This window comes from Pteronotus mesoamericanus, unplaced genomic scaffold, assembly GCF_021234165.1.
Source record: "Pteronotus mesoamericanus isolate MK-2021 breed Mesoamerican mustached bat unplaced genomic scaffold, CSHL_Meso_final scaffold_651, whole genome shotgun sequence".
NCBI classification, from domain to species: domain Eukaryota; kingdom Metazoa; phylum Chordata; class Mammalia; order Chiroptera; family Mormoopidae; genus Pteronotus; species Pteronotus mesoamericanus.
The window spans coordinates 3,265,263-3,292,274 of NW_026555325.1; the positions used below are offsets into that span (position 1 = coordinate 3,265,263).

General features: G+C 34.0%; 1 protein-coding gene across 1 annotated transcript in view; it reads left to right on the forward strand.

The window, feature by feature from the left end:
• SPOPL (speckle type BTB/POZ protein like) overlaps positions 1–26,192 on the forward strand; it is a 75,981-nt gene extending 49,789 nt beyond the window's left edge. The window contains exons 2-11 of the mRNA XM_054562585.1: positions 1,593–1,729; positions 1,911–2,032; positions 2,282–2,433; positions 5,936–6,063; positions 11,596–11,773; positions 11,854–11,909; positions 14,737–14,859; positions 18,470–18,612; positions 18,701–18,754; positions 21,909–26,192. Of these exons, the coding sequence (XP_054418560.1) occupies positions 1,652–1,729; positions 1,911–2,032; positions 2,282–2,433; positions 5,936–6,063; positions 11,596–11,773; positions 11,854–11,909; positions 14,737–14,859; positions 18,470–18,612; positions 18,701–18,754; positions 21,909–22,053 (1,179 nt within the window). The 5' untranslated portion in view covers positions 1,593–1,651 and the 3' untranslated portion in view covers positions 22,054–26,192. The remainder of the gene's footprint in view (positions 1–1,592; positions 1,730–1,910; positions 2,033–2,281; positions 2,434–5,935; positions 6,064–11,595; positions 11,774–11,853; positions 11,910–14,736; positions 14,860–18,469; positions 18,613–18,700; positions 18,755–21,908) is intronic.
• Positions 26,193–27,012: the final 820 nt, after the last annotated feature.

Here is a 27,012-nt window from a genome sequence, read left to right on the forward strand (position 1 = left end):
CACAGATAGCAGACTGAGACACATTTCCCAGTCTTTAAAAGAGATTTTTTTGTTCATCCTGGCCCTGTGGCCTGAGGGGCAGGCCTCAGGTTTGGCCCACGGCTAGTGTCCTATATAGCTGCTCTCAAGGATTGTAGGTTCTGAACACCAGCTTGGTGCTCTCCCTCTGCCTTGCTCCAGCTTTCGGGTATCTCCAAGAAAAGAGCTTTATTCTGGAACCCCTACTTTAATCGACTGTCATCCAGGGTACACCTCCAGATCACCTGGCTCTATTGGGTAGCAGGGCTTATATTCGTGTTCCCACAGGACTCTATATATTTGCATAATTTTAAAAGGTGCTGCCTGAGACCCTGGCTGCCAGTCATCCTGTATCTAGGTGCTGACATCCTCCCATTAGTGATACTGACAAGTCTTGTCATATACTTAACTACTGGGAGCTATTAAAAAATAGTAGGCTCCTTGGATAAGCAGAAAGTCTTGAGAAACAACCGAGAGATAGGGCAGGGTTGAACAAGGTTCATCTACACACGGCCACTACTTCAAGTCTAGGGAAGATTTTTGGTGTGTTTCTTTGGTGTGATTTGGTAGTTTAAAATCTTTTCATACCTTTTGTAGGTCTTTTTGATTTTATGTATCTTTCAGGTGGCTTTCTTCAGTTTTTGTTTTTTCATTTCACAGTATTGTTCCATTGGGTGTAGCCATAGAGCAAGTATTTTCTTCTCCATTTTAGATGAAATCCCTTTTTCCCCCTAGTAGTTTTTTATAGGAGTCATGTGATTTTTTTTCCTCATTAATTATTCTTAAATGAAAAGAGAGTTCTCCAGACTTGAGTCCCTACATTGCAATGTAATATTGAAATCCTCCCCCCTCAATATCCTTGTAAAGTACTCTACTTATGTAGCTCTTGTATTTTGCCTCTTTTACAGACTTTCCAAGTTTCATCTAGTTACTAATGTCCTGACCAGGTTATGAAGAAATACTTATGCATTCAAATGAATGTAGTATGAGAACAGCTAACTTGGAGGAAATTTTATGATATGGTACATATTATCTGATAGGGATAACAATCTAATAGGGTTAGACTTTTGTGGAAATCTATGTAATTATTTTTATACAGCATTACCAGTTTTAGGTCCCATCTGTGTTTCAGATGGTCAAAACTTGGGACTACCAGATAAATGGCTAATATTTGTAATTTTCAGGGCTCTTCTGACTTAACAGCCATTTTTATTTTTGCAAATAGGTCAATGAAAAGATGAAGGAAGATGAGTCAGATGTTTCCGTGGTGTTTTTTTTTTTTATGATTTTATGTTCATGTTTTATTATTAAGCTAGATAAAGTGTTGATTCATGCTACTTTGGTCTCTCTTTATAAAATAATGTGTTATCTACAATTATTAAGTTGGTTTAGATTTCTAGTGTTATGTTACAGAGGCTGATTTTCTTAAAAATTATAAAACTAATGAAATCCTTTCATGTTCTCATATAATCTAATTTGGGAAAGCAGTTGTTTTGTGATTGTTTAAATATTTCTTCCTTAGATTCAGTCAGTTAAACCTTTTGATCAGTAAATGAAACTTTTTTCTTTTGTAGTAAAGTGCTCAGCTGTGTGGGATATTGCGTAAGTCTTGGAAGTCTGCAATTACCTGGCAATGTCTCGGGAACCCACCCCACCTCTCCCTGGAGATATGTCTACTGCTCCGGTAGCAGAAAGCTGGTGTTATACACAGGTATATGTTGTTGAAATACCTTATTTTATGTCACTTACAAATTTTATGGTATTTTGAGAATATTGTGAAGCACCTTGGAGTAGTAATTAGAAATGTTAAAAGACTGGGTCATAGGATATTTAACATGCGACAGTTTAAAAGCATAAAATATATTATGAAAGTGTTTTTCTGAATCTCTTAGGTTAAAGTAGTAAAATTTTCCTACATGTGGACCATTAATAACTTCAGTTTTTGTCGAGAAGAAATGGGTGAAGTGTTAAAAAGTTCAACATTCTCATCTAGCCCAAGTGACAAAATGAAATGGTAAGATTTTTGTCTGCTTAGAGTTTTGTTTTTGATGTTAATCATTGGCTACTTTATTGTTTTGTTGTTATTGTTTCTGAATAGGTATTAATCCATTTTATATGAGATTTGTAAGAAGTTTCTACTAGTGTAGAGAATTGTAAAGAACTATGTGGATATTGATGGGATATTAACAAATGATTTCAATATTGCTTTTCTGAATGTTTAAAGTATTACATTTCTCCATATGAGCCTATTGTTTTATTTTAGGTGCCTGAGGGTAAATCCAAAGGGATTAGATGATGAAAGTAAAGACTACTTGTCCTTATATTTGCTTTTAGTCAGCTGCCCAAAAAGTGAAGTTCGAGCAAAATTCAAATTTTCCCTTCTGAACGCTAAAAGGGAAGAAACAAAAGCAATGGGTAAGTGATTTGCAAACTTAATGAAGAACTCTCTGTAACTATATGCTGTGACTTCTACACTTCTGCCTACAAAAATTTAGGATATTTTTTCCCACTTAAAATCTCCTTAACCTTATATATTTAATTTGACTATTAATTTTAAGTGGCAATGTAGAGCTATAGTTTTTGCACTAAGTCTTAGTCTTCATAGACATGTAAAATTACTTTAATATTTAAATTAATATTAAAATTTAATTTTCTCATGCTCTAAAACGACATTCACTTGTCACTTGAAAAAACTTGCTGTTAAGGGCAAGGTGCCTGGTTCAATGCCTGCCATATGTAACAAGTGTTGAGGAAATATTTTTCTTCTCCCATGCTGTTTTTGCCAGTTAAAATCTGAAGGTTATTGTGAAAGGATATTAAGTGTCTTGATATTTTGTCTATCGAATTTTTTTGAATGATAGACCTGAACACTGATTGAAAGGAAGTCAGTTTTTCTGAGTCTTACAACTGGTTATATTCATGTCAAGCTTCCCATATATAACCTACTGAAATCATGTAGTCTGGAGCTTTATAATTGAAGATGTGCATAGTTGGACAATATATCATGAACTGCCACATTAAATTTTAAGCGTTTGTACAAGTGAATCACAGAATCAAGTAACATTATTACAAAATAACCTCTAAATACACATTTTCAAATAATCCTTTATTGCCAAGGTAATACATAGTTTCACGTGTATTTTCACATTGGCATTTAAGACCGTGGAATGTCTTAGTCTATCCAGGCTGCCACAACAAAGTATTGGGCTGGCCAAAAAAGTCTGTTTAGTTTTTTTCTGTAAAATAAAAGACATTTTTCATATTCACCAATAAACTGTATTGATTTGGATATTTTGAGTATGTCAGCTATTTCCTCCATTGATTGTTCTTAATTAATGTCTGAATTTGATTGCTCTCAACTTCAGCTGGTCTACCCAGCTGTGCTGGAGCATCATTCAGCAAGGACTCTTCAGTCTGAAACTTTGCAAAACCACTTCTGTTTTTGCAGAGAACCACCTTCTCCTTACACTGCATAAGTCTTTCTTTGCTTTTCAGTTGCATTTTTACCTTTCTTGAGATAATAAAACATTATACACCAAAAATGTTGCTTATTTTCTTCCATCTTCAGTATTAAAATAACTACACAAAAATTCACCAATTTGGTAACTTTTTTAAAAAAATGCAGGCTGATATGACAGCTGTCACAATACAATCTAACAAAATTGTTTTGAATGAAATTAAATAACTAAGTGCTACTAGAGCCATTTTGTGGAAAAAGAACAAACTTTTTGGCAAACTCTGTACCACAGACTGGATGACTTACAAACAACAGAAATTAATTTCTCACGGATATGGAGGCTGGAAAGTCCAAAATCAGGGTGCTGCCATGGTCAGATTCTGATGAAGGCCCTTTCTGGGATAGGACCTATCAACTTCTCACTGTCTTCATGTGGTAGAAGGGGTTAGAGAAATTTGTGAGGTCTCTTATAAGAGCAACATTCCCATTCTAATCTCAGTCACTGACCTCTTAGTACCCATTGAGGTGTGTGGTTTCTCTTCTGTCTCTCTCTCTGTCTGTCTCTCTGTCTGTCTTTGTTTCATTCTGACTGAGGAATTTATGGATTGACTTGTAAAGAGTGAATGTTGAATATTCTAAGTTAAAGAAATTAAACAGAAATTCTATTTTTTTAGAAGACACTTAGTGATGAAGATACATGTCCCAATATTTGAGCTGTAGAATTGTATAAACAACAAATAGTTTAAAAGATTCTGAACTTTGGTCCAGACATATACTACAGGTACCAAGAAATAGCGTGCAAAAAATAAAAATTTAAAAAAATTGGATCTCGAGTATTTTCATTTTTAAGATAGCATCAGTAATGTGCTTTAGTTTCCTACAACAATGGTAGGCTTTTTAGAACAGATTGCTGGTCCCTACTCCCAGAGTTTCTGAGTCCTAAGATCTGGCTTGCTGGCTGATTTTGCATTTCTAAACAATGCAGAATTGTTTCTCTGGTGATGCTGATGCTACTGCTCTGAGCATGACACTTTGAGAAGCACTGATTTAGAACACTGAGTAAATTCTAGCATGTACAAAGATTTACAAAGGGATGAAGAGTAAGTCAATAAATATACTTGACCCACCATCTAACCTAAGAAATTAAACATTGCAATGATTTGAAATCCCCTGTATATCTTTCCTGGATTCTGTTCCTTTTCCAACTTCAGCCCTGGGAGTAGTCATTATCGTTCATGTTTCATTATTATTTTTTATGGTTTGCCAAGAACTGTTGCAAATCAGCAAGAAATAAGTGAGATATATGGTTCCAGTATAGGAATTTTGATGGGATACACACATTCAGTCCATATCATGGAGTATTTCAATGAGATTTACTAATGATTTCCACCTCCAATTAATTTTTTTATGTAACAGTGAATACCTAAATGTAGAGGATCTTGTTTGTTTTGTAGTATATAGTTGTTATACATTATAATGTGTATTTGAAACATTTATTTCAGACATTTATTTATTAGAAATTATACTAAATTATATTAAAAACTGGTTTTTAGATTTTTAATGAAAGCTGCTGTTAGGGGTGAGGAGGGTTATGTCTAAAGACCAGAGAGTGATAAGTGACCTTATTTAGCTTTCTCACCAGATAATGGATGTTTCCTAGTTCAGTAAAATTTAAGTCAGTTGGATGGTGTCTCAGGAAACCTTGAAAGATGTCCTGGTGATTTAGAGCATTTATTTTTAAAGGGAGAAGAAGGAAATGGGAAGTATGCTTCTAATCACGTTCTGATGGTAGATTACCAGTAGTATGCCTATGCAGTGCATTTTGATCCTGCTTTATTATTATAGGGCCTACATCTTTCCTCTCTCTGAGATTTGATCTGGCTTTTCTTCTACATAGAGATCCAGAAATCAGAAAGCTCATTTGATGGCCAGAATTTGAGGAGTGATCTGTTTGTAACCTGATGTAACCCATGTTCCCTGCCCCCGCTCCCCCCCCCGCCCCCTGCAGCTGTAAAAAGCTTTATTTGTTTCCATTTGGTCCAGTGCATGGGAGAGGGTTCCAGGGTGGTTAGAAGAGTGTTTATTGGTTTCAGGGAGAGGCTCAGGCAAAAGCCAGATACTAGGGAAATGCAGGGGGCCCCTCAAAGGCCTCTGGGCTCCAAAGGTTCTGAGTCATGCTTGAGGGTGAGCCTTTCAAAGAGATACTCGCCCATCCCAGCCTGGGCGCTGGACAGCCTATAGATGTTAGTCAGGTGGTCGCCCATCTTCTTGATGAGTTTTACCTCTTCATCCAGAGATGTAACTCTTATGACACATTTATGAACACAAATATCTCTACTTTTTATAATGGCTGTATCAGTCAAGTCTTATTTTTGCATAGTGACTTAACTATGTTATCATTAACACAAAATGTTTCTTAGATACTTGTTTTATTTAAACTTCTATTCTGTTTTCCACCAGAAAGCCAAAGAGCATATCGATTTGTACAAGGGAAGGACTGGGGTTTTAAAAAATTCATTCGAAGGGATTTTTTGCTTGATGAAGCTAATGGTCTTTTACCAGATGACAAGCTTACATTATTTTGTGAGGTGGGTACATTTCTTATTTCAAGGAACTTCATGGTTATATTTAATGATAAAGCAAAAAATATAAACCACAACAATATTGGGTATGTTATACAAAATAATAATTGGGATAATTAATGAGGTTTCATTTGAAATTGTTCTGCCAGTAAAGTCTTAAAAATTGCCTTAGAAATCAATATAGTAGCCCAATCTGAAAAAAATCTGGTCCTATCTCTAGTTATAAATTATATAGGCAGTTATACCAAAGCATACTAAACATTTCTTTCTCTTAGGAAGACTATGGATGTGTATATCAGTCTATGAAAAATTTAAATATCTTCATCATTCTGAATAATTCTGACATAGATGGTGAATATTTTTTGTCATATTCAGGTTGATCATATTAAACATAAAAACAGTAGTAGTAGTCCAAAACCATGCTTTGAACAGTAAAGTTCTTGAAAAAGATTGGGAAGCTTTTTATTCATTCAGGTAGTTGGGGGTCATGTAATCAAATGTTGTTATTAGCATTATAAGCAATAACATCTCTTAAGTGTGCCTCTGCCTACATGTTATCATTATGTATTTTTACCTATACAAATTGTTGAGATTCATCTTTGGAGTGAATTCAAGGATTATATTATGTTACCAGTACAGTTTATAGAGAATATGCATTAGTTATATAGTTTTATCAAAAAAATTTTACAGTAGATAACTTTCATAGGAAAGCCAAGTGAAAGATTATCATCTAGTAAACTCAATGTTAAATATATTTCAGTAGGTCAGTATAGACAGCTGAGTGTTTTGGAAATTTAATAACTTCCATAATATCTTTATACAAAACATGTAAAATTGCTTGGCAAGATTACAAACTAATCGTATGCCATTATGCTGTATTAGAAGAGTAATTGAAATATGGCCCCAGAGACTACATAGTGCAAATATAGTGCATCTTATTTTCACTTAGACAAGTTAAATGAAATGTATGATGAATTTATTATGAATACAGTTATTTGGTTGATAAGGCACATACCACGTGTGTCTTAAGCAGAGCTTACCATTAAATAATTTTTTTTAAATAAGGCCTTTGTTTTCAGTAGGTAGATATTATAAAAAGTATTCTGAATAAATACAGGGTATTTTAAAATTTAGCATCCTTAATATAGAATCTTCCAGAATTCTAGCAGTTATCTTAAGTTTTTACATGTTGATTTTTAAAAATCTTGTAATCTTAGAATTTAAAGGGACCTTGAAAGCTATGTAATCCAATTTAGAAAACTGTAGCTAAAATTCTTTTTGTTAAGACTTGGGCTATTAACTTTTAATACTAAGTTTTTTAGGTATCTCATTTTTTAGAATTGAAATACTGTTTACAGATATTTTCTCAATGAATGTTTTATCGGAACCTAGCAATGAAGAAATTCAGAATGAAGGCTGAAATTAAGATTTTTTGGTACATGTTTTTGAAGTATACTTTTTATCTCCATGCTAGATTATACACACTAGTGACCTTAAAATAGAACCCACCATGACATACATTTTAAGTTTGCATTGTTTAGATTCAGTTTTGGATACTGTCATATGTGCCTTTTTATCAATGTAGACATTTATACTCTGTGCACCATATTAGGCATAGGGAGGCAAAAAGTACTTTGAACAAACATTCCTCATGCCTTCCACCATTTCTTCTACACCTCTCATTGATGCCCTTCCTTCTACAGCATCTCCAGCACTGCTTGCAGAAGAGGAGGAAACATTGCACTGCCCTACGTAAAGAACTGCCTCCTCCCCCTCCCCTGCAAGTGGTGCTGTAGACAGGTAAGGCAGTTTGGTGCTACCCTTTTTGTGCAAGACATAACCTAATCTTGCAAGTTCCATACTGTGAATCAAATAGCCAGTGGTAGAAATTTCTAGCTATAGAAGCAGCTCTGCCCCTCCTCTCAAAGTTATACAGATTGTAGAAATTGAGGAATAAGTAGGAAAAAAATAGAAAATTGATTAGATTAATTCATATTTTGAAATCCAAAAGATTTTAAATAATCTCTTAGTCTGTAGACCCATGCCACTCCATGATACACACACACACACAATTTTATTTAGAAAGACACTTTTTCTTCCCCATCCTATTTTTCTGTTGCTAAGATATTCTGTTTATAATACTTGTGATGATGGCTGGAAGTTGAGTTTTATTCCCTAAAAAGCTATTTCATGCCAAAATGAAAAGTGGACAACATCATTTATATCACCCAGACTTTAAAAAAGTATACCTATCTGTGAAAGTCTAATGATCTGAGGCCCGCTGCTCTATAAGATGAATGAAATTGCACTGTAAAAAGTTTCTCACTTTGGAGCCAGTGTAAGGGATGGTGAGATAGTTAATTAGAGTGGCAAAATTTGTGGTCCTATACACCTTTGTAAATTCCTAGTTCTCAGAATTAATTTAGAGAACTGAGATTTTTAAAAAATTGGAACTAGTCACTTTAAAACCACACTAGAGGAGACCCAGATTTCCAGGGTGCTTACAGTTGATTTCAGCATGTGCATGTTGTTCTTAAGTTTGAATTGTATTCTCAGAGTGGAGCCAAAAGCAAATTTGAAAAAGCTATCAAATGAATTTGAAGTTTTGCTTTGCAGCAGTCATCAGTTTTGAGTACTGTGCATTTACTCTTTTACTTTAAAAGAACAACAGTTTAACCTCAAGAAAGAATCTCAGCCTTTTTTCTGAATTTTTTACTCTAGGTTCCTTCCAGTTAGCATGTTTATTACCCATATTTGAATAATGTACTAGAGAAAAAACTAAAATTTTGCCAATTTATTAAGTTACAGGTATCAAGAAAATAATTATCAGAGTTCATTGCATATCATTTTTTTTTTAAGATTTTATTTATTTAGAGGGGAAGGGAGGGAGAAAGAGAGGGAAACATCAACATCTGATTGCCTCTTGCATGCCCTCCCATAACCCAGGCAAGTGCCCCAACTGGGAACCAAACCTAGGACCCTTTGGTTCACAGGCCGGCACTCAGTCCGTTGAACCACACCAGCCAGGGCTGCATATCAATTTTTAATTAAATTATTGTACTCTATAAATAGTCCCTTGAATACCCTTTGGAGTATGAATTGTCTTAGTTAAAATTTGTGGTGGTTGTGACAAATACTACGCAGATATGTATGTCAATAATATACATTCTTCTGAATTGTGATTATGTATATGAAATAGAAATGTAACATCATCACTATCTATGCCAGATAATAATGGCTTTATTTTTTGATGCTTTTATTTATTTATTTTTGATAATCATCCATGGATATGCATTTATTGATGTTTATAGAGAGGAGGTGAAACATCAGTGTGTAAGAGAAACATTGATTGGTTGCCTCCCATATATACCCCAGCTGGGGATCAAACTTGAAACCTAGGTATGTGCCCTGACTAGGAATCTAACCCATGACTCTTGGTGTTCAGGACAGTGCTCCAGCCAACTGAACTACCTGGCCAGGGCAACTTTTATTTCATCTGTTACCTAATTTTTGCCCAGTCTTTACATTAAATATTCTATTTTGAGTTAGGATGATATACAATGAATAGAATTTAAGAAATTCTTTCCTAGATTAAATCTATCATCATACGTATTTGTAACTTCACTGCATACTTTATGTAACTAATTGAACTGATATAGTTCCTGCTGTCTAGAAATCTCAAGAGAAATGCTTGCTATGAACAAATAAATACCATTTATGTGGTAAAAAACTGATCCCTAAATAAACCCTGAGTATTAACACCAACATATTTTGTTTATGTATCCTTAAGTTATAATGTGTGGTGTAAGAGGGCAATCAAGTAAGGATTACTGAAGTTGTTTTTTTCTGTTTTATAGTTATTAAAATTTTAGAAATTATTTTAATAATTAAAAACAATAGAATATGTATGTACATATTATTTTAGCGATTTTATTTAGGAAAGCATCTTACAAGGTTTGTGATAAATCCTTTCTGAATCATAATTGCATTAAAGTAGTACTAATTTTAAAAATATATCAAAAATATATTGTATGATACAAAGCTAAAAAGAAAAAAGGAATCTGGAGATAATAGGTCGTCTTCCTCTGATAATGACTAGGTGTGATTTAGGACACTTCAGTCACCTTGTCTTGACCTCACTTTGGAAATTTCCTACCAAATAAAGTGATTAGATTAGATGATTTCAATAACATGTGATTCCAAAAGGTTAATGCAAATTAGAAAAATAAAACAATTAATAAAAACATCCTCAAAAAATGAAATATTTCTTTAGAATTGCCCATTTATTCACATGAGGTACATGTTTATGCATCTAGGTGAATGAGGACTTCAGAGATTTAATATTGTCCAAATATTTTATACTAGATTATTATACTTTCTGTGTTAGCATATTAGTAGTTTGGTCCAGTTTATCCACTTGTAGCTTATATTCTCTACATCGTTTACTGTATTTATGCATGTTTTTATTTATGCCTGCTTTTATTTAACAAAAGACATAAGAAATGTTTTTAAATGAACACAGTTACCTATTGTAAAAAGTGACCACAGAATTTAGCAGCTTAAAACAATGGATAACTAATATAGCCCTTTTGTAAAAAGTGGCTTAATTTACTTGGAAACATGTTTTACTTATTGCGGTAGTATCTACTTCAATTCATTAAATGTAATTTGAAGTTCCTAATAGTAGAATACATTTTCTTAAAAGAGTGGTATGCAAGACTTAATAGTGTTTTAAGATTGTATTCAGTAGATAGTGGTCATCTTTAATTAGAGATAATTTAATCCATATTGGAGTCTGTATAAAAGCAATGTTGTAATTATATCAATTTTATTGAATAATTAATAGGTAAGTAAAAGGTCTGAAAATTAAACTAAATCATATTTGTATTGTTCTTACTGTCGATTTTTTAAATGCCATGAACTTTTAATAACTACAGTTGCTTTTGTGAGAATTATCCCACTTTAAAATTTAAATCAACTTATGTATTTTATATCAATTTTACCAGTTAAAACATGTAGGAACAGTATTTAAATACTTCCCAAATTGCATATTGTAGACTGTAGTTTTACCTTTTTTAATACTGTAAAAATTCATTATATGTATGATGCTATATTGACTGTACAGATAGTAAACTTTAAATTTTAATAGACCTGTAGTATGAGAAAATAAAAATGAAAAATATTTCTCTGCCTCACAAAAATGTCTCCTTGTTTCAATCTGACATTATGATTTATTTCTTGTTGAGAAATAGTATTTGTAATTACTTCTATAACTAGTTATTCTAAACAATTGATAAGCCATTTATTTACATGAAATTGTCACTTAAAAATGACATAGTTTGTTTCAGGTTTTTCTGTATATTATTTCTCTCCCTTAAATTGTATCCTTAAAGTAAATTCTCATGTATTAGCATTTTTTATCAGGAGTATATTTAATTATTGAAATGATTTTAATGATAAATTTAAGTATAGTCTTAGTAACCAATTATTGATATTAAATTATAAAAATGTTTTTTCTTACTGTCCCTTTTTTATTAGGTGAGTGTGGTCCAAGATTCAGTAAATATATCAGGGCATACTAATACAAATACTTTGAAGGTGCCTGAATGTCGACTAGCAGAAGATTTAGGTAATCTCTGGGAAAACACAAGATTTACAGATTGCAGTTTTTTTGTGAGAGGACAAGAATTTAAAGCTCATAAATCTGTACTTGCAGGTACTTTTTATTTTTGGGTAATATAGTACATTTCTTTTATAAATTTGTGCATTAAATAATGATGATTAATCTTGTTACAGCTCGATCCCCAGTTTTTAATGCAATGTTTGAACATGAAATGGAAGAAAGCAAAAAGGTAACCATAGTTTAAGTGCTAATATTGAATTTATGCAAATGTAGAATAATAGAATGTATATTTTAAAAGTTATGGTGCATGTTCTAAATTGTTAAATTGTGATTTTAGAAAGAATAGTAAGATGGGAAAAATGTGTTCCATAGTATAACAGTGTAACAGGTGTATCAGGTGTAACATAACCAAAAGTGGGTGAATATTTCAAATAACAGCTTTTTGATGCCTATTTGGTGGGAAAAATAACTAAGTAGTTCTTATCCAAAAGGGTAGTTATCCAAAGGCCTATTCTTGTTCATAGCTACTTGGGAGTTCTCTGGTTAAGAAGAATATTTCTCCTTTCTGGACTATATGAGTTGATTTTGGAGTTAGTTTTCCCGACAAAATTAATGCCTACATTTTTTTAACCATTAAAATACGTGGATATTTATTAGGTATAACAAAGATGACATAAATTGCATTATTATATGTTAACTGTAATCAAGGTATCACCTATGTGGTTTTCCCAGTTTTTTCTCTGTCACCTGTCATCTTGAAATGTTGTGAGATCAAAGATCTAAGATAGATTCTTTGCTGGTTGCATTACATGTGATCGTTAGTGCTCCAACTGGACTATTCCAGAGTACAAGTGGGCTCCATTTTATTCTTTCTGCAGGACTAGAGGCTGCAACAAAACAGCAGCTTCCTTCCTTTGATTGTTGGTCTGGGTGGGTACTATGATCAGTCAGCCTTCTGTTCATTGCCAAGTAAGGAGACATTAGGACTAAGAAAGGAATTAGTCCTCTTTGGACTTGAATATGTGTTAAGCAAAGAGGTGAGGTTCCAGTAGATAATACTGGAACTAGGCAGACAGGGGCCTGTTCACCTGGTACCTTGGTGAATGGCCCAGCAATTAATGCTGAAAGGAACAAGTCTTTACAATATTCCAGCCTTGGCAGGGGGTGGAGCTCAGAGCACTTCAGCTTGACGCCCTATTCTCCCACTAGACCCAGCACTTCCCTTGCTCCCCAGAAGGCCATAAGCCAAAAGCCCCAAAAGTTCCCCGTATTCTTATTCTTAAGCCAGCTGCGCAAACAGTTCTCCATTTCCTCTGGAAGGTGCCAGAGTTGCTATCCTCCCACAGCAACTCTCTCCTTCATTATCTGGGATATGTTGTCATCATTTTCCATGTGATAGCCCAGAAAAGACATAAGTCCGAAGAGTCCAGATTTGCATGGCAACAGGTCAGTGTCTTACAAGGAAAGGTCCTCCATGGCTTTGCAGTCCTCTAGAGTGGGCACAAACAAAGCAGCCTGCCTGCGTTCTTTCTAGCCCGTGACCGAACGGCTCCTACAGCCCACATGGCTCCTATCTCACTATTGGCAGCATGGCTCCTTCTACACTCCTTCAAGCTACATGGCCAAATCCCCTCTCATGGCTGCCTGCCTTGGTTTAAATCCTGACCCAGAGCCTTCTACATGACCCCATTTCTGACTCCTCTCACAATGGACTACATTCTGCCAGTCCTCTGTACAGTTTACATTCTCTTGGCTGCCATCCTTCATCAGGGCGGGCAAGGGATTCTCATGCAGGCACTGTAAACTGCGTCCCAAGTCAATGTCACGCCCATGTCCCTGGCCCCAGAGCTGACCCCAGATCCACAGCCCAGCAACTAGCATAACTCTTAAACTAGCCAAGTTGTCCTAGATGCAAAGTACCTCTCAGTCGCAGTCCTCTACTTCCTCTGTCCTCCAAACCATGGCTGTGGAGGGGTATTTTTCTATATTCTCAGACATCTTTGTTTTGAACCCCATTACAGAACTACATGCCATTTTGCAAAAGGGAGAGTGCCGAGGTATAGTAGGTTCTGGAATTATCTCATATACCTGGCCCTTCTTTTGCTTAAAGCTGGTTATGGGATCTTAGGCATTGTATTACAGCTTAGGAATTCAGCAAAGAAAAAGTTAATCGACATCCGCTAAGATAGAGGTCAGAAACTGAACACAGATGTATTTTGTTTGGCTAACAGTTTTTGGTTTTTTCCCTCTCTCTCTCTTTTTAATTGAGAAATTGGGGGTTATATTCCTACATGATAGTGCTTGGCTGGGTGTACTTCTCTTAGACCTACCTGTTTCATTTTTCCTGCGTAGCTTACTGAAGATGTCTTGGATTGGCCAAAAAGTTCGTGTGCTTTTTTTTTTCTGTCAAATAAAAGATACATTTTTCATTCTTCACCAATAACTTTACTAATTTGGATGTTTTAAGTATGTCAGCTATCTCCCACGTGGTGTAATGTTGAATGTTCTTAATGTCTCGGTTTAATTGTTATCAACCTCAGGTGGTCTGTCTACCCAACCATGGAGCATTGTCCGTCAAGATATCTCCAGCACAAAACTTCGCAGACCACTATTGACTCATTTGATCAGTCATAGTACCTTCTCCGTACACTGCGCAGATCTTTTCTTTGTGTTTCAGTTGCATTTTTACCTTTCTTGAAATAATAAATCGTAATATGCCCAAAAGGCTGCTTATTTTCATTCATCTTCAATACTAAAATGGCTACACAAAAATTCACCAATTTTGACAAGTTTTTTTAAGTGCAAGCTGTCACAATACAGTGTTACAAAATAGATTTGAAAGAAGTTAAAGACAACTAAGCACTATTAAAGCCATCTTACTGAAAAAACCAAACAAACTTTTTGGCAGCGCAATACTTACCTCAATTTTAAAACAGAGTTTAATCTGTGTTTGAGTTGTACAGATTTGGGACTTTGAAATTACTGTCCAAGTTTCCCCCTTGTTCATGTGTGTGTATGTTATTTAAGTATAATTTTTGTGTTGTTTTCAATATCAGAATCGAGTGGAAATAAATGATGTAGACCCTGAGGTTTTTAAAGAAATGATGAGATTCATTTACACAGGGAGAGCACCAAACCTTGACAAAATGGCTGACAACTTGTTGGCAGCTGCAGACAAAGTAAGTAATTAGGTCTTAAAGAACTGGAAAATGTCCTCAAGCTTTTGATGTATCTAGGTAATTATCATCAAACGAAAACCTCAAATAATTTGAAATGTTGAATTAATTTATACTATTTGTAGGTGGCTCTTTAGAGTATTATGAAATAGCATACAGTAGGATAATATAGAAATGAGACTTTTTAAAAATCAATAGTACATAAAAACATATTTATATGGAAGAAAGTGAATTTTCATTAGGATTAAATTGTAAACTCGGTAGTTTTGAGTTTCTCTTTACTGTTTTATAAGAACACATACACAATAGCATATATGATTTATTGCAATTTTCAGATATTCTTATTTTTAATATACAGTGCCTTACCTCTGTTTACAGAAAGGAAGAAATGTTGGGTATTTTGACTAATTAAATTATCTGTATTCATAGATATAATTTATTTCAATTTGATGATATAGAAAGAAAAAAACAATGTTAATTTTATGATGATCTTTTATGATGGTGATTTTTTGAAGGTAGGAAAACTACAAAAATAGCAGAAAATCTTGAAGCCAGTAGTTTTTCATCCTGAGAGCACATTGGGAGCTTCTTCCAAAAGTATTGATATCATGCCACTGTCATCCATTTATATGCATATGTGTATGTATGTGTGTATGTACACAAACACAGATATATAGATAGATAGAGATATATCTCATGATATTATAATTGTTTTGCAAAACATTAACACCGGGGGAAACTGGGCGAAATATAAAATCTATTATTTCTTACAACTGCAAATGAATCTATATCTCAAAAAATTAAGAGTGCCATTTATATATAGTCACATCAAATATATTAAATACAGAGACATAAATAAATACATAGACAAAAAATGTTCAAGGTCTGTATGCTGAAAATTATAAAATATTGCTACGTGAATTTCAGGTAGACCTAAATAAATGGAGAGCTAAATCTTGTCTATGGATGGGCTAGAAGGCTCAATAATATTAAAATTAATTTCTTAAAATTGATTAGTAGAATCAACATTTACTAACAGACTTTTCTTTCTTTAATCGACAAGCTTAAAAATGTATATGTAAGTGCAAGGACCTTATAATTGATAACTGAAAAGAAGAGTAAAATGAAAGACTAACACTCTGATAATAAGACTTACTCTACTACTTTAGTAGCAGTGTTTTATTAGTGACAAGATAGAAGAATAATTCATTGGAAAAGAAGAGAGTACAGAAGTAGACTGTCACATACATGGATATCTAATTTTTAATGAAAGTGCAAGAACAACTCAGTGGAAAAAGGATAGTTTTTTCAACAAACAGTGCTGAACAATCTGATACCCAAATGCCCCACAAATTGAACTTTGGTTGAACTAATTTGAAAAAATGAACTTTGTACATGAACTTCATGTCATATATAAAAAGTTGTGCAGAATGGGATTATAAACCTAAAAATCTAAAAGCGTATAAAAGAAAACAGAAAGTCTTCATAATCTTGCATTAGGCAAAGACTTCTTACCTATGACACCAAAAACAGTACATAAAAGAAAAAAATCGATAATTAGACTTCAGTAAAATTTAAAGTTCTTTTTCTTAAGACACAGGAGAGCTCTGGCCAGGTAGCTTAGTTGGTTAGAGCGTCATCCTGATATGCCAAGCTTGCAGGTTTGATCCCCAGTCAGGGCACATACAAGAAGCAACCAATGAAAGCATGAATAATTGGAACAACAAGTTGATGTTTCCCTCTCTCCCTCAAATCAATCAATAATTAAAAAGAAATTTTTTTTAAAAGACAAGAGACTAAAGACTAGTGACAGACTGGGAGAAAATATTTGCAAAGCATATGTTTGATCAACACCTTCTATTCACAGTACATCTGATAAAGGACTTATTTTTAACTATATAAAACACTCTGAAAACTCAATTGTAAAAAAGCAATGTTACTTCTAAAAATAGGAAGTATCTGAACACACATTTCCTGAAATAATGTCAATCAAACATATCAGAAGATGCTCAACATCATTAGTCATTAGGGAAGGAAAATTGAAACTATCATAAAATACTTGTTTAGCTATCATAATACCTAAAAATTTAAAAGACCATACTAAATATAGTCAAGGTTGTGAAGAATTAGGACTGTCATACACTGCTAATGGGAATATAAAATGACACAGCCATTTTGAAAGACTATTTGGTCATTCCTTAAAAAGTTTTATACTTGCCATATGATCCAACAAACCCACTTTTAGGTTTTTATCCAAGAGAAAAGAAAGCATTTGCCCATACGTCGACTTATATATGAATGTTTATAGAAGCTTTCTTTGCAATAGCTAAAAACTGGAAACACCCAAATGTTCATTAACAGATGAATGGATAAAACAAATGGTGGTATGTCTATATACAATGGTGTACTCAACAATAAAAAGCATTGAACTTTTGGTATACAGTCAACAACATGCACGAATCTGAAAATAATTATACTTTGTGGAAGAAGCCAGTCAAAAATGAGTTCAAATTGTATGATTGGAATTATGGAAGATTCCACAAAATACAAAGTATAGCAGTAGAAGGCATGCCAACCATATTGCCTGGGGAGGGGTGGGAGGAAAAGTTTACAAAGAGGTAGCAGGAAATCTCGCAGGATGATGAATATGTTCACTATCTTGATTTAATGGTAATTATAGGGCTACATAAACTCATCAAAGTATAAACTTGAAATATGTGCAGTTTATTATACCTCAAGAAGATGCCAAAGATATTATAATAATATATACTAAGGATTTTGGTGGCTATGAATATGATTTCTTTAGTTTTATAATTCATTCTTCAAGATTGAGTTGTGTCCCCTGGCTAGTGTGGTTCAGTGGTTTAGTGCTGGCCTGCAAACCAAAGGTTCACCAGTTCAGTTCCCAGTCAGGGCACATACCTGGGTTGCAGGCCAGGTCCCCAGTAGGGGGCACGTTAGTGGCAACCACACATTGATGTTTCTCTCTTCCCTGCCCTCCTGTCTCTCTAAAAATAAATAAATCTTTAAAAAATAATAAAAATTAAAAAAAATTGCATTGTGGCAGCATGCAGTGTACTGGTTAATAGAGAACTATATACTCATTAAGAATATTTAGTAGTATGTTTGTTTATTTTTAGAGAGAGGGGAAGGGAGGGAGAAAGGGAAAGAAACATCAATGTGTGAGATACATAGATTGATTGCCTCACACACGCCCAACTGGGTGCCTGGTCCACAACCCAGGTATGTACCCTGATTGGGAATCCAGCCAGCGACCTTTTGGTTTGCAGGCCGGCACTCAGTCCACTGAGCCATACCAGCTAGGGTAATAAGTGGTTTTTTGTTTGTTTGTTTGTTTTTAAGAACAAAACCTTTTTAAAAAAATATGCAGTACTTTGCAGTACAGAAATTGAAATTTCCTGAAGAAAATTGTGTTTTCTCTTTAATGCATTCATACTTTCTTCATATTAGGTTAAAAATAATTTAGAGAATTTTAAGTTACCCTAACTTCAAAGTACAACATGCTGTAACTATTTCGAAGTCTCCAATATGATATATTTAAAACTTGGTATTATGAGAAAATGTTTAATGGTTATATTTTCCTTTTGGATAGTATGCACTGGAACGGCTGAAGGTCATGTGTGAAGAAGCTTTGTGTAGTAACCTCTCAGTAGAAAATGTTGCTGATACCCTTGTCCTTGCAGATTTGCACAGTGCAGAACAGTTGAAAGCACAAGCCATAGACTTTATTAATAGGTAAGCTCTGCTTGTATTTCAGCGGGCATGGCACGTTCAACTTTTTTCACTGGACTTTTTTTTAAATATGTTTAAATCTTCAATGCAGGTGCAGTGTACTTCGACAGCTTGGGTGTAAAGATGGGAAAAACTGGAACAGCAAGTAAGATGACATCAGTTTCTGACCTAAAGTTGATTTTCTTACATAAAATTAAGTATTCACATAGCCTTTTGTTCATCTATAATAAGTAGGAATCCAAATAGTAGTTATATGGAGCAAACAGCTGGTTATTTTAAAAAATAATAATAATTTGACTAACTTGGTAGATTCTTGAGGCTATGCCCCCTCGTATATCAGCTGTGAATGTGAACTGGGATGGGTGCTCTAATTTCTTAAGCACATATGCTCACATAGTATATAGCTGAGTCCAGGTATTTCAGTGGCTACTAGAGATCCTTTTCCTATTTCTTCAGAATGCATTTCTAAAAATACAGAAAATAGTCATTTTATCCTATGAGTAGTGTACCCTACAGGTTTGCCTAAAAAGTCTTTACATTTGAATGCTAGCCCATTACTTCTTAGGATAGCCAAGTACCTTGCACTGAATGCTATATTAAGCTAAAGCTGCCTAATATTCCAAAACTGGGAATAATTTGATCTTTATTTTCCCTGGTGAACTATAAGAGGTAGCATAGTAATATCTTTTCTAAGCCCAGACCTGTTGAATATGAGCTATTAGAACTTATTCCCTTCTTGTTTTCGTCTCTCATTTTTAGAGAGACTCCTCTACTCTTTATTCAAAATAAAAAAGGGTAGAGTTGATAGGTCAAAACTTGAATCTTTTGAATAGTTTTTGCTTGTGAACCTTTAAATTCCATTTTTGCATATTACCAAAGTTGATAGAAGGGTGTTAAAGAAATCAAAAAAGCGTTGGAGACAATAAAATGAAAGCTTGCTGACTTAATTATTTCCCATTGTTTTAATCTGTGTTGGTCTATGTGAAGTTAACTGAATTCCTCTCAGTTTGGGAATTCTCTTTTCTGAAAGTAAAAATTAGTGACTACTTGTTGGTTGTTCTGTATATTGGTCAGTGTGTCATAGTTTGTTACCATTGATCATATATCATAGATTATATATATGATCTAGATAAAAATCAATTTAAAATATAATGAATAAGCAGCAAATGACAATTTTATAAATCCTTTCTACTTAGTCACTTTCAAGCTCTAGTTTTATTCTGTTAAGAAAATATTTTACATTGTATAACTTTTTCAATGTCAAAAAAACCCAACATATTTTATACTCCCTCAAGAAGCTGTTCTATGTACAGACCTCCAGTAGGTGTTTGTTAAATAAATGAAAATGTCAGATATCTTGAGAGATACCTGTGTGATTCTAAACAACTAGTTGAAATTATAAACATAATGACACACTGATAATCTTATATCATATTAATAAAAAGCTGGTTTTATTATTAGGTAGTGTTTAGTTCAGCAAACATTTACTTAGTATCTTTTGTATCTCAAACCCCATGCTAATGTGCTACCTGTAAGAACAATTGTGAGGAAAAATGCCTGTTCTTGAGAAATTTATCTAATGAAAGAAACAAATACATAGACATCATTTTATTATAATATGGTAAGTAATGTTATAAAGGAAGGTGTGATTAGGACACTAAATAAAGGCTGGACGTTTAGGGATGGCTTACTGAAGATGACAGAGTTGTCTTAAAACATAAATAGGAATTAGCAGAACTGAAAGGGAAGTAACAGGCCTTGCAAACAGAAAGGATAGCTTGAATCAGAGTACAGAAGCCTAAAGGCAGTAGTTGATCCATCATTTTACAGATATTTGTATTTTTTATCAAGTAAATACGACACAATGCACTGTTCTCAGTATCAAGAATATAATAGTGAACATAGCATATGTGTTCCTTGTCTTCATGGAGTTTATGGTTTAGCAGGAGATAAATAGGAATTAAACAAGTAACTGAAATAAAGTGTGATGATAGGTAAAGTATAGTGTGCCCATCTGAGCATACAGCAAAGGTACATAACCGAATCCAGGGGGTCAGAGGGGAAGCCTTTTCAAGGGATTGTATAAATGAAAACCTAAAGCATTAATAGGAGTTATCCTGGTAAAGAAGAGGGGAGAAGTAGAAAAGTGCATCCCAGAAAAAGGGAATCAAGTGTGCAAAGTTTTGGTTATAGGAAGCAGGGGAAAGCAGGCAGGGATAAGATCTTGGAAAACCCTGTTAATTAACATTAGAGCTTTTAAAGACATTAATCAAAGGGTAATCCAGTAAAAGGTTTCAACCTAGGGCAAGGCCTGATCAGGTTTGTGTTTTTAGCATTCTCTCCACATAGAGAATAGATTGTGGAGAGGTTGAGATGATGTAATTGACCAGAAAGGTTAAATAAATGTAGGTAGACCATTTGGAAAGTTACTGGAGTAGGTGAAGCAAGATATTAAGTCTGATTGGTAACAGTGACTAGAGAAAAATGAAAGGATATAGAATTCCAAAGGGACAACTATAATATTTGGGTATTATTATATTTGAATGCCAAGTTGGTAGAAGGGAGATGAGACAGGAGACAAGGGAAGGGTAAAGTGAGAATGATGTAGGCTTTAACTAGGGGTTTAAGATATCTTTGGGAATTAAAATAAGGCTTTGATGATTGATTGGAAGGGACAGAGTCTAACATGACTTGAATCACTGGATGATGGCGGAAGCCTTAGCTGACTGTAAATGAGGAAGGAACAATTTAGGGCTTGGGGAGAGACATGTTGAGTTTTTATCTAACAATCCTGAATTTATGTATTTTGAAACGCATCCAAGTAAAAAGAACAAGTAGTTGAGAACTGACCTTGTGAGAGTCTTAGTATTTAGGAAATCAGTAGTTGTCATCCTTGAATATAATAGCTAAAACTGTGAAGAATGGGTGAGATAGGGTGAATAGTGAATGTTAAGAGAAAAGACTAGAGGGCAAAAGTTGGGACTCTAAAAAAAGCCTGAGCCAGGGAAAAGAGCGCTTGATAGAGCCGGTTTGGAAATGGTAACAATGGGAATGAGACTGTGGAAAAAAGTGTCACATACTTCAGAAGAAAAGAATTTCCAGAAAAATGTAATAGTTTCTGTTGCAACCGAAAATACTAGTAAGGTGATGATGATAATTGATTGAATTTCAGTGGTTCGAATATATTCAGAGGCAGTGTTCAAAACATTTTAAAATCCATATATTAAAAAAAATTGACAGTGCAACAATGCATTTTGAAAAGTACTCTTTAATAAATACCTCTTAATTTTATTTTTCAGCCAAGCAACAGACATAATGGAAACATCAGGGTGGAAGTCCATGATTCAGTCTCACCCTCATTTAGTAGCGGAAGCCTTCCGAGCACTAGCATCTGCACAGTGTCCACAGTTTGGCATTCCACGCAAACGGCTAAAACAGTCCTGAGATCTTCCATGAACTGTAGAAAAATGGAATTGACTTTTGTTACTCCAGGTCCAGAAGGATTCTAATAGACAAACCATAAGCAAGAGTTGTTGCTGTTGTCTTGTCCGCAGAATAGAAGCTGAAAAAGCATATTGCTTGCGTTTCAGGTGGATAATTTATGGTTTATTCTTCAGCTTTAAATTAGACTGACTATACTCTAATTCACTTCAAGGCCTTAAATTATCTCCAATGACTTCTCTTGTTCATATACTTTTAATTTTTTATTGTGCCTTGTCATTTTGACCAAGGCTATGCAGGATTGCACTAGCTCCATAATGCAGTAATATTGATAACTGAAGATATTAAGTTTCAAAAGGATCTTCCATTAGCTTAAGAAAAGCAAAATTAATTTTATAAGGTTTGTGTTATGCTATCTCAAAGTGTAAAACTGGGTTCTCCTTAAAAGCACTTGCATTGGAGATAACTATTAATATTTCCAGTCTAAGGTTTCTAAACACAGGAGAGCCTACTTACCTTTAAGGTAAGTTATGACAATACACTGTTTCAGTTCTAATTTATTTTTCATTTCATGGGGCAAATATGCAGTGAGTTGGCCCCAGTTTTTAGTAAAATCTGTGATGTTTGAATGTTAACTGTTCAACAAACTAAGAGAAGCATAACCTTTTCTTTGTGGGTTTATCCAAGTTTACAATTATTGAGAACTGGTTGAGGTTAAGATTTCAATAAGAAGAAAGCATGTTTTGTGCTGCATTAATTGTTTTTTTAATTTATAGTGACCTACATTTATATGAAGAATTCTGTACATGTTAAAAGGATGACCAAATGTAAATTTAATGAGTGGGCCAATTAAGAAAGATATATATATATGCACTTTTAATGTGTAACTTTTGTATGCTGAATGGTACATATATTTTTTTGCTTTTGAGGGAATTAATAAGGTATAATTAATTGTGTCTTAACTTTTGAAAGAATTTTTTAAGGCAGATGGAGGTAACTGGGCAGTTCGTGGTAATAGTGAAGAAAGATATTCTTCATTATAGTTAAATTGGTTACAATTTCAGATAATTATTGAATTTACTCCTTTTTTATCACACTTTGGAGAAGGCAGCTGAACAATAAACGAATCCTGGACAGTCTACCATTCTTCTAAAAACAAGAAACTGATACTATTTGCAGAGTAAAGGAGAGAACCTTTAGAAATATGTCAGGCCACACTCTGAAACTTCTCCCCGCCCTCCATCCCCCACCTAGTTTTCTCCTTTCTGTTTCAGTTACTGTACTAACGTTGTGGATGATACTGAAATTCTGCATAATGTGAACAGGATAAACTATTTATAAACTGCTTTTCATGGGCCAGTTCTTTATTATAAGTGAATTTTAGCTTTAAACACATATACATGTTCAGTGTTCGATAGCTCTGTTCACAGTGGAGGTCTGTTCCGGTGCGTTGTCCTGGAGAAGGAGGAGCTATCAGTGTCAAGTCTCATTGCATCTGATTTCCTGAAATAGTGACAGTGCGCTTAGGCAAGATTTATATTTGATCACAGGGGAAAAGTGTGTCACTGGAAAAAGGTGCATAAACCTATATATTTGCATATATAACTTTAGTCTCCAGATTAAAATTTGTATAATTTGTTTATTTAGTTTTTGAATTTAGGATAAAAGGAAAATAAATAAGCCTGAGGTATCAAAATAGATTTTGGGGGTATCCCTTTGTTAGGTATTCACTGCAGCAATTCTAATATAGCAGGAGTGATTCATATTGGCATTGAACAACACTGTCAAATAGGCATTTGTGATCCATAACAAACTGCTGTTTGGAAAGATCTTGCTTTTTCAGATATCTTTATTTTTTTCAGTGTGATTTCATTGATTCTTTGTTGTGTTGACTTAAATTTGAAATTGGAAGGGTCCCTTGAGATAGAAGGAAGAGTCTTACATGTTAATGGACTCCATTCTATGCAGCTGTGCTATAGGGAACAGAAATTCACTTTCTTAATTTCACCATTAGATTGAATTCATTAAATTTACAATGTGCAATTTAAAAAGAACACACAAACACACACACATATATACTAAGATTTTAATTTAAAATTTTGTTAAGAAAAAGACTCCTCAGGCTATAGAATTTTTTTGTCATATATCAAAAAAATACTGGTGTGCCCATTTATATCAAATGTACACAGGCACATTGTGAATTCACTGCTTAAATTCACATTTAACCATAGTGACTTGAGTAATAATACTATATAATTACTAATGAACATTTCAGCTTGCCCTCACTTGTTTTCATGTTTATTGCAAATCTTAGGGATTTTATTATAAATACTTATTTTTTAGTTTGATAGCACATTTTGTACCAAGAATGTCAAACACTGTGCTGTAAGAAAATCCATGTTTGTAAAAATGTCCACTTTTCAGATAATATAATGCCTACCTTTATACTAACAGAATCATATGGTAGTTGATTTATTTTTTTTATTTATTATGTATATTTTTGGTATTGTAGGTTCTTGAGGCAGTGATAAAAAACTGTGTTCTGACAAAAGTGCTCTAATAGTCCTTTTCTTCACTTTTTAAAGATGTTGTTTTCAGTCGGCGCCAGTTCTGTCCAGAGCAGTCTTGCCTTTTGATTATCAGCCTGCTCCTGTTTCCCTTTTGTCATCTAAACAGAGCTTTTTCTTAAAAAGTAGTGACTGGTTTTAAACGTTACATATTATAAAAGTAAGCATTGGGAAACTGTTCTATAGATTCAGGTAGGGAAACACACTGTATTTGTGCCTTTTTCATTTTTGAATTTTAATGCGTATATTGGTATTTGGAGCACAAATATGAAGGTGCCATAATAATATGGCTGCCATTGTTACCTCCTTGAATACTTGTGTGTCATTGTCTTAAAATAGTCATTGGAGAGCCTTGCATGTATCACATGGTTATTTGGACACCTGTGTGCGCACGTGCGTGCATGCGTGTGCGTGAGTGTACATGTATTGTACTTGTTTTCACTTGGACTTGTGTGTGGTATATTCAAGAGTGAATTTCTGAAAATAGGACTCAATTAAATGTTGAAAGTTCAGGCTAGGTGAAATATTTCATTTAAATGTGCTTTACTTAGGGGGACATTGATTGACAGAGGAAATTATAATTGTCAAAAATATGACCAATTTACTGCATGACAAAGTAGTGCCTTTTTAGGAAGTCATCAATTTTAAAATTAAGTTTAAAATATTAATAAAGATCTCTTAAAAAGTTGTCATGAACATAATTGGCTTTTTAAAAAATAGACCTAAGTTAGACCTTAAAATTGTCAAAAGTATAATTACTAATTTATTTACCCATCTAAGTTTTGTGCATAGATTTTAAAACCTAAGCAGGAATTCTTTATAAAATTGTGGATCATAGATGCTACCCATTGTTACTAAAATAGAACACTAGGGACTTAGGTATGTTATTTTGTTAAACTCACAAAGCTTTTATCATAGCCAAGTATACTTCAAGTGTTCGATTATTCCGAGTTGGACCTTCATCCTCTTTGGTGGATAAAATAAAAATATTCTATATATTCTTGCAAAATAAGGTGGGTGGGTGGGTTTTAGTGTTTTCAGATTATAAAGACAGCACTTTCACACACAAATAAGAGTATTTTGCAGACCTCTTTTATACAGATTATGAGCTCTATTTAAGTGTTCATAGAATGATGTAAATTTTAGGTCCAGTTGAATAAATATTGAGTGCCTGCCATATCCAAGACGGACATCCTTTTCACTAGAAATTACGTCATCACATCATGTCTTCTGTGTGCACTCTGTGGACTTTGTTTGAAAAGGAATTCTTATATTTAATTTTTTTTGTTAGAGTTTATTATTGTATGCTGTAACCCAGTTAATTTTTGCAATCAGATTTTTAGACTGAAGATAAAACTTGAGTCCCACTTTTGAAAATGAAAATCTGCTAAAATTATTTAAAAATTAGTTCTGGGGAAAATTGATTCTCAAGTTTCAAATATATAAATGCTTATATTGAACTTTTCAGCCTCATTTTTAATCAGCTCATGTTAATGAAGAGATACATACTTTTGGTATCTTGTTGCTGAAAATATTTTTCGCATTTCAGCACTTTGCGTTAAAATAAAGTTGTTACTACTTATTCACAATTAATTGGTTTATTTTGTGTTTATTTGAAAATATGAACTCATTTTTTACCTAGTATCCAGTGTCTTGAAAACCACTGTTTCATGTATTTTGTTTGTTATGTTTTTCGTTTTTGCTTTGTTTTGGTTGTTAGCAGGTGGGAGGATAAATCTAAACCCTGTAACTCCATCTGAGCCATGTAGCTTTTGTTAATCAGAGGTAGGAGGAGTGACTCTGAAATGGCACATCGTCAATATCTTTCCTTATTTATGATGAGAATGGGAAATGTGGTTCAGACTAGATAGATAGTTTTTTGTTTCTCAGACCTTAAAAAAACAGGTGCACTGATTCCCCAGGTAGATTTCTCCTCAAAACATAAGAACATTGTACTGGGGAATACTCATATATAGTATGGAATGCTAGCCCAGGCTTTGTCCTGCCAGAGTTTACAAATTCAAATAAATTTTAACACAGGAATCTGATAGAAGGGAAGGTGCAGACCAGATAAAACATGTGATGAGCAGGGGGAATGGCAGTCCATGGAGAGGTAGGCCTGGTCCAGAGTCATTCCCATTCAATAGTATGACAGCAAATCAGGGGCCCTAACTTTCTGGCTCAACTTAACGGCACTGTCTGTATCCTAAACCCCTATCACCTACCTCCACCATAAGATTGTTTTTTATTAAAATACGACATTAAAAAATCTTCAAAAGGAGAGCAGTACATAGTATTATAGTGGCATTATTATTAATGTTAATAAGTCCTATAAAGTTGGCCCACAGTCCCCCGAAAGAAGATTAACCGGAAGAACACAAAATCATAGATGAGG